Source organism: Contarinia nasturtii, unplaced genomic scaffold (assembly GCF_009176525.2).
Source record: "Contarinia nasturtii isolate CC-2019 unplaced genomic scaffold, AAFC_CNas_1.1 Cnas_scaffold_1037, whole genome shotgun sequence".
Lineage (NCBI taxonomy): Eukaryota > Metazoa > Arthropoda > Insecta > Diptera > Cecidomyiidae > Contarinia > Contarinia nasturtii.
In genome coordinates this window covers 7,675,294-7,684,627 of record NW_022198383.1, presented here as the reverse complement: position 1 = coordinate 7,684,627, position 9,334 = coordinate 7,675,294, and the positions used below count along the sequence as shown (strand labels likewise).

Sequence of the window (9,334 nt, the reverse complement as noted above, 5' to 3'; positions counted from 1 at the left end):
ATTCACAACGACAACGATTGTTGGACTATTCACAACGTTCGTTGACATAAAGATTTTTTAAACGTTCTGTTGTAAAATTCACCACATTAGAACTGTCAGTACATTATTGGGTGTTTTAAAATAATTTTATTGTGAAAAATAGTTCTATGTTCACAAAATAATAATTTAATCCATTTGGAGTCATTTTGACTACTTTTGGGGTAACATTAGAAAAAAATCCGAAAATTTGTTTGGGGTAATCCCTACAATATAAGAGTGTATGTTCTTTTTATTCTAGAGCATTCATTTGTCGGTCTTTGCACAATAATATTATATGGTTTCGATGAAAAATTTTTAAAAATGTGAATTTCTGTGCTGCTTTATTAAAAAAAAAAAAAAAAACAGAAAACACAATCAGTGCTAAAATTGGCAACGTATTGTTAGTCGTGACTCAAAACTGATTTTCTTCTTAAATAAGGATTCGTTCTGAATTTATTCCATATTGTTTGCGAAAGTGATAACTCGCCTGCAACTACAATTTCTTTCAATTTATCCATTTCACCCGATAGATTACTTCTAAGCACACATGCTCCACTTTTATACTCCATGCCAAATGTTCATTTGTGCCCAAAACGTAAAATTGTCTTGATATCATTTAGAGAATAAATTGGTGGTGATTTGCTATCAATTGAAGTGTTTTCTTCAATATTTTGACCCATGGTAAAGTGAAAAAAAAATCCTTTTTATTGTGAGTTTGCTTTCATTGTTTTGTTCGGCTATGATTTTCTCCATTTTGTGTCTCGACATGTGGCTCTACACTTTTTATTTTGGCCGTTGTAAATCGTGACGCATAATAAAGCCTATAAGCATTACATTCCTATAACCATAAATGAAACGCATAATGTCCGTTTGCCATTTCGGTATGTCTAATAGCTGGCAATCAAATCTACTTTCACAAAGCAAAACCATAAAGTCTTATGTACTGCAATACAATAGCTCCATCGTTCAGTCGACATAAACGCAAAGCAGAACAACAAAGAGCAACAGAATGTGAAAGAATTGTAAGTCGATGAATGGCGTCAAAGAAAGTAAGAGTTTACTTCTGTCTTTTGATTTCCCATCATTGTTGACCAATATGACAAAACGTGCCAAATACATTAGTAACGTTTCGACTATTAATCGAATGACGATTTGATTATGTGTACGAGACACCTAGTCAATTTTGGGTAGTTTTATTAGCAAAACATTCATTCACCATAATCGACTGTCGTTGGTTTTTTTTTACACGGTCAATTGTTTGACAGCAGCGGCGGTACGTGAGACTTACAATATTTTCTTCCACTTCTTTTTTTCCATTTTTGTTAATAATCACAAAACAATTAAAGCAAATCTCTATGTTACCAAGTGTATATATCGATTTCACTGAATTTTATGAAAACAATCGATTCATTATTATGTTTGAATCTTCCTACAAATACTCTATTGAGCACACACTTCACCTTGTAAAGGTTTATGTATGGCTAGATCAATTGCCAAAGTGAACATAAGCTATTAAGATTATTTAAATAAAAAATAAGTTCAAGGTAGTTCATGTTTCATCAAATGACATCTAGACAAACAAACTGAACCATTCAGTCTGAAAGAAAGTAAACATTTCCAAGACGATTTCTTTCACTGGCTGTAAAATGAGATTGAATTTGATTTAAGTTGATTTGACGTATACTTTTAATAAAATAATAATGTTCAGTGAGATTAACTTTGAGTTAGCCACAAACCAGCAGATAAACATAAATCAGAATATTGCAAAGTAAATAAACTAACGGAGATACAAATGTAGATTCTGCTCTAATTCATCTCGTATTGGCTCAATTTCTGGAGACAGCAATTTATATTACATAATAAAGTGATACACGTATCAACGCAAAAATCGAATAAAAACCATAAAATCGAAACGACAATCGCAAGGAATCTGGAATTTTGTAGACCAAGACTATGAGAAATATTCGTTTCGTATGGCTTATTCTTCCTCTCGATTTATCAAAATCAATATACAATAAAAATCTATAGCCAAAAGAATCACTCTGCTCTACGTAAATTTATATTTCCATAAATTTCATTTGAGTCAGACAAGCCAACAGCCGAAAAAAAATATTGAAACATTGTTTGTATGTAGCAGTGTAGCAGCTTATATGCTGGATCACCGTTTTGGATGTGAATAATGTGGAAAATAAAAATTTCATATTTGAGCTGCCTTCTCAGATTCCGAAGAACAAATAAAAATAATACAGTACATATATTAGCCATAGCCAAAACTAGATTCAATAAATTTCGTCGAAAGTATTTGCTTGACTGTAAAATAACAATAATATCGACTTAAGAAACGATGATGCAGAAGCAATTTGAAGTATGCTTTACTTTTTTATTCAATGGACGAAGTAAAATCCAGAATTAGTCATAAATAATATTTAAACCAACGTAAAAACCGGTCTCACAAAAATCCGTCAAAATATTTTTCATTTTTTTTACATATTCTTGCCAAAAAAATTATCTCACTTTAAATATTGCCACAAAATAAATAATCACATATCATGATAAAAATCATGGACACAGAGAGTGTAAGCTCGGATGACGTTCAATAAAAAGATGCTTAAAACTGGACTTATTATTGTTATTAATTCTAAGGAAAAATTGGATTAAAACTAATTTTTGATGTTTGATATATTTACATTCGATGCAAGATTCGAACAAGTTCAAAAGGTCAATTCTTATGGGTCACCTGTTCATCGTCCCAATCACACATTGCATAACAATACAATTACTTCATTTTATGTGCCATAATATTCGATCGAAAACAAATATACTTATATTTTCGTAGAATACATTAAAAAAATTGTGAATTTCAAAGTAAAAAAATCCTCAAAGCTTAGAATACGAAGTGTCTTTTTGATTATTTTTCGTTGTTGCTTTAAACAAGTTTCAGGTTGATGATAGCCACCTAGTGTCTAGCTTATTGTAGTGTTTGTATTGCAAGTTGTGGCCGAAATATTAATTTGTTGAGTACAAAAAGAAGTTCAATGTCATCGAATAAACAGAAACAATAGCGACAATGTTATATTTGGAATGAATTTTGATAATGGTAATAACAAAAAAAGAATTTCGTCAAGTAATTGTTATTCATGTGAGTAATTTCTTTTTTAAAAAACCAGAGCTGAATGTTCAAAAATTAAAAGTGGTTTTACCCAACAATAAATAACAGCTGTAAACATTACGCATGTGACAACGAGTCATAATATTGATAACATATGACTTCAATATTCAGCATTTCAAGCATATACATATAAAACTATCTTCAAAATATCATTCGGTGTTAATGTGGTACGACATTTCCGATAGATAGACTTTCGTCTGATTCAAGATTGAAAGAAACGTTGTTAAACGGCATTGACGAACTGTACTTCCCAATTGCTCATTCGTTCATTTTGGTCGCATATTAAAAATGTTGAGAAAAGGTTAGGGTCATAGCTGTGATTTCTTATTCACCGTGCGTAACACGCTGTCTTTTTCGAACACGATCTACTACATTTGTACGCATTAATGTTTTTATTTCGGCTTAAGATATGAACATCAGAATATATCGGTCAGTATAATTTGGGTATTTCCAACGCCACATACATAAATACGACGAATTCTCGCTGTACACATTATATATGACGAATGTTCATATAAAATAGAATGGACGAACAATCGCCTTCTAGCTGTGTGATTGAATATTTCACTCATCTCCGAAATTCACACAAATACAATTATATATAATGAATGAATTGAAATGACTCTGTGGTCAATATGTAAAATTGGTATTTTTTATTAAATCATAAGATCATTGACATTTGCATGTTACGGTGCGAAAAAACAGAAACGATGCTGTGAGAGGTTACACTGAAAGTAGAACATTTCCCCAATTAATTTTTTTTTGCCATGAATGCCACGTATCGATAAATAAAGATTTGGAAAGATATATTTATAATTAATTCGGAGAATTCTTTTCGAAAAAAAAACCCCACGATAGAGAAATAACATGACATGTATTTTGCGAGAGTCCTTTGCAATCAGAATGCAAATTTAACAAAATGATGAAAAAATGCAATCATAATGAGTATATTATATTTTTATATATTTTTATTTTGAAGTCATTACTTTACACCTGCTCAAATTTATTAATCCTTATTATCAATTATACTTTATGAAACTAGAAAAGACCTCAGGCAATCAACTTCATTTATGATTTTTACTCAGTAAATTTAAACGTTTTTATATTGAAAATTGACATTATCAACAATTATTTACGTGTATTGGATCGAAGCTGATAGCATCACATCGACTTCGAATAAAAAGAAGAAAAAATGAACTGACGCTATATAGAGATAAACCAGACGAAGTAAAAGCCAAATTTATTGCTTGAATAGATTTTGTATTTGTGTTAGTATACAGTTTCTATGTTAGCACTTCTCTCTCATTTATATGCTACGTTATTTCGAAATGTTTTTTTTACTCTTTACACCTCTGATGGGCACATAAAAACAGCATCCGCCGCTGATTTGAATGAATAAAAAAAAGAAGAGAACACGCCAAACATTTTCTGCCTCTGTGTAAGTAAATATACAATAAAAGAAGTATTTCTTGTTTGTTTTAAATTTTATTCGTTGTAATAAGTGGAAATACGTCCAAATCATGGTCAATGTGAACGAATAAAACGAACAACAACCAAAAACGAGATACCACGAATTATGTGTGTTTGACATATATTCGTCCAATTTTAATCAATGACTTCAGTTCGTCAACGGAGCTCGTATTCAAAACACTAAACACTTTTTCTGCGATGTATGTTGAGTGAACGAATGAATACAATATCCGATGCAGTGAATTGCATTTATTTAATTGTTGTTCGATTATTTTGTGAGTGACAGTTTTGCTTACGTTCGAACCAGTGGACTATTGTGCAAAAATAGACTAGGAAAAAATAGACTAGATCCTTTTTACGGAAAACATATCATCAACAATCGATTGAAGTACGGAAAATTATCCAAGAAACATGACAACGCTTAAAATTTCAGAAGCATTTGGTGTGCTTTTGCTTTTAGCAACAATTGCTGCGAATGGTAAGTAGTGATTAATAATTGAAATTGTGACAAAGTGCTGATATAAAAAGTATTGTCCAACCATCTTTTATGTGTTAATTTAAAAATAAATGTGAAATAATATGAACCAGGATTCCTCGTCGAAGAGACGAGTCGAAGTTGACGAAAAAATGGAAAGAATTTTTTTTCTTCGACACACATATTATATTGAGATATTTTCAGCCAACTGAATCAGCTCAGGAAGCTATCGCGAGGCGCTGAAATGGGATGAAAACTATAGAAGTGATTGTTATAGTGATTGTAACAATGGAAGTATTAACTATAACAATCACTTCGGGTTTTTCTCAAATAGCTAAAAAATAGTAGCGTCTGAAATGTAGAATTTTAATCATCCATATTCGATTTCATGTTTAACATTGCGTATCATTTTTTGCGTACTTCTTATTTATTTTTTGATGTCTGATATCAGAAAAGAACCTGTTATTTTAATTAAATCGAGGTTTACTGTGAGTTATCTTAGTCGTCTCGTAAATCCATCGAATTTTGGAAATTTATGTTGTTTTTTTAGTACATGTGCTGTGTTTTCGGATCAATTTATTTCTTTTGCTTGTGACAAAAAAAAAAAAGATACAAAAGAATCTGTATAAGTGAATATTTTTAACACCGGTCATGTAACGCAACGATGAACCTTCAACAGTTTCCAATCGAAAAGGTTAATTATATATTTCTACGAACGATTTGAAATATTCTGAAAAAATGTGATAATTGAACCTGGTCGCAACTAAACTGGTTTTACCACATGATGGTTTTGTTTGCATAGATTGTGTCAGCAATTTTTGTTTTCTCCCGATATTTACATTGCCAGACCGGTGATTTAATGTTATTTGACACATTTTTTTTTTTAAATACAACACATATTGGTGATAGCTTTCTTTATCTGTGGCGAATTTATTCATCAAATCGAATGTTTAATGTGAAATTTTTAGGCGAAAAAATCGACTTTATCAAATAATTCTCTATCTCTGTCCTCTCTCTTCTTTCTTTCTCTCTCTCTCTCTCTCTCTCTCTCTCTCTCTCTCTCTCTCTCTCTGTCTGTGTGTCTGTCTTCAAATAGTCTACTGATTATCTGTTTTCGCTTGAAATACATGATAATTAAATTCTGTTCTTGCGTTGAAAACAATTTTTTTTCACTTCAAACCGTTTTTTACATAGTTGAAGGTCAGCAAAGGCAATTTAATCAGATTGGATCACAGAGCCAAGCTCAAAGTAATGCTTTGACAAATGCAATCAATGTTGCCGGCATTCCAATTACGAATACTGTGTCCGGATCGCAAGCATCGTCAACGAGTGGTAGTAATTCTGGAAGTCTAAATGAACAATTCAACTTGGGCGGCTTGGGTCTGAATGCTGGCATCAATAGCGATAAAGTTGGTACCGGATTTGGAATAAATCGAATGCCGGGTCAAATTGGCTTTCAATTAGGCGGTTTAAATTTTGGACTAAATAATAATGGTGGTTTGTTTGGCCATTCACAAAATACACAAACCCAAACATCGGCCTCATCGGCAGCAACCGGACAAGGTGCAACTTCATCATCTTCATCGAATACACAATCGGGCGGTTTTCAACTAGGAAATTTGTTTGATATTCAAAATACAGTTTCAAGCTCCCAAGCACAATCAACATCGGTGGGGGGTCAAACTTCGGCCGCAGCTTCAGCAAATACTGCATCACAAAACACAAATGCCTTTCAACCGAACCAACAATATCAACAACCATCAGGTGCGCGAAGATTTGGATTTCAGAAATCTGACTATAGATATATTTAATCTATTCATTATTCACAACAGGAAAACCGTTTAATCAGCCACAAACTATTTCCAATCCTTACAACCAATATTACTCAAATCCCTACATGTCATCAAATCCTTTTAATAATTTTTACAATCCTTATCAACAATTCCAACAATCATATTATCCGCAAAATACATATCCAAATCAAATGTATGGCCAACAATATCATCAACATCCTCACTCACACCCACATCCACATCAACACCCATCTCCACACCACCCACATCAATCGTATCCATATCAACAGTATTCGACCCAACAATATCCCATATCACCAGTACAACAACAACCAACACCAGGACCACAGCTTCCAAGTCAACTTCACTCAGGTTTTTAATTTTCGATCATTTATATTTGGAACTTTGTCACAATTCATAAATAATATTGCAATCGTTTTGCTGCTGTGTCTATTCAGTAGAGAAACGAACTTCTTTTAAATTCTTTTCACATCTTCAATTCAAATCACATTTCTTAAAACTAATCATTTCTTTAATTTAATGAATAGTTGCTATAGATGAAGGTCAAAATGTGGAAAATGGCTTGAGTCCGGAATTTCAAAATGTTTTAAATAATTACAATCAACCCCAAACTGTACCAAATCAACAAATTCCAATGCCTACGATTCATCAAGGAGGTGGAAATAATGTGCAAGTGCCAAACCAACCCGTTTTGGTGCAGGGCAATGGCAATCCATCAGCCGAATTAGATATTCCACCATCAGTCGATTTGGATGCTCCAGGGGCAGAATTTGGATTAGATGTAAATAATATTACGAATGAAATCAATATCATTTTATTTTATTTCAGAAATTGCTTAAATCTTCATCGTTTTCTTAGGTAAGAGTTGATGATGCTTCAACAAAATCACTTACAACTGAAACTCAGAAGAAATCAAAGAGTTCTGTAGATGATTCGAAGCAAAATACACAACATACTCAAAATGCAACAGAAGGAAATCAAAATTCGGGATCAAGTCGAGCTAGAAGATCTGCTAACGATCCTGTAGTTTTTCCAGCGGACGATTCTGAAACGCAGCAAGTCAAAAAAATACCAGATGTAAGTGATCAAAATTCAACGCAACCAGAAGAACTTGAGTCCCGTTTCGGTCTCTTTGGTGGCGGTGGCCATGGTGGACCGCTTAGAAAGGTGATTCACAACGCGCTTAGTAACATATTTAATGGAAATGAAAATGATAGAAGCCAAGGTCCATATCAAGCGCCAATTGGGGCTTATCATAACGTTTATGAGCGTCCACCTAGTGAAACACCACACATATATTCTGAACCTCATCATCATCATAACCAACATCATCACGGAAGCTCTGGGTTCCGTCCACAAGGTAATGTCTTGAACGGTTATATATATAGAGTAATATTAATACATATCTATAATGTATCTATCATATTATCCAGACCAACATAACCAAAATGTGCCACAAAATCAAGTGCCTAATCGACCAATTCCACAAAATCAGACACCCAATCAGTATCAGCAGCCACAGCCCTATCCACAACAGCCATATCCATATCAGCAGCAGCAACAACAACAACTTGCAAATGCAAATAGCGTTGCTCAAAATCAAAATTCACAATCAAATCAGAATACTGCATCAAATACGCATTCTTCGAATGTACAAAATCAAAATGGCAATTTTCAAAATAATGGCGGCTCAAGCATTGCATCAAATCTTGGCCACGATGGGTCTGGACAATTGAGTGCTGCAAACACAGATCAACAAAGCTATCAAACAGCTCAAGGTTTTGGTGAGAAAAACAATGCCCAAAGTCAATCCGCGAACTTTGACAAGAATGGAAATTTGGGAACATCTTCATCCAATAGTGGTAAATGAATTACAAATTCAAGATTTACATATTTGATAGAATAAACGTATCAATTTGTTCACTCGATTTAATAAACAATTTCAGGCACACAGCATGAAGTCGGACCGGATGGTGAACGTAATAAAGCAAACGGTGTGGCCAATGCCCATCAACAAACGCAGCATGGTATTTCGGACAGTAGTTCACAAACATTATCAGAAACTTTTCATCAAAATGGTGTAAGTGGAAACAAAGCATCCGGTCAAACGTCCTCAAGTTTCCAAGGCAGCGATGGCTCAATATTAAATTCAAACAGTGGATCTGAAACACAAACATGGGGCGGACCACTTCAAGGTACTTCATCTTCTAGTCATTCTTCGTCGCAGAGCATCGGCGGAGCAGGTGGTAGTGTGGGAACGTCAGCTTCATCTGGATCTGGGACAGGTCCTCACGGTAATCAGGCATACAGTCAAGGCAATTCATTCAATCAAAACCAGTTTGGAGGTGGTGGCGGCGGTGCACAAACGAATTCATTTAGTGGAACAAG

General features: G+C 33.6%; 1 protein-coding gene across 1 annotated transcript; it reads left to right on the top strand.

Annotated features, from left to right (window-relative positions):
* Positions 1-4,788: 4,788 nt before the first annotated feature.
* Positions 4,789-9,332, top strand: LOC116343729 (enhanced filamentous growth protein-like; the record flags this gene model as incomplete). Its single annotated transcript, XM_031771945.1, has 7 exons — positions 4,789-5,135; positions 6,327-6,896; positions 6,965-7,297; positions 7,474-7,727; positions 7,805-8,306; positions 8,380-8,808; positions 8,893-9,332. Coding segments are annotated over exons 1-7 (2,595 nt in total), but the record flags the coding sequence as incomplete, so codon positions are not given.
* Positions 9,333-9,334: the final 2 nt, after the last annotated feature.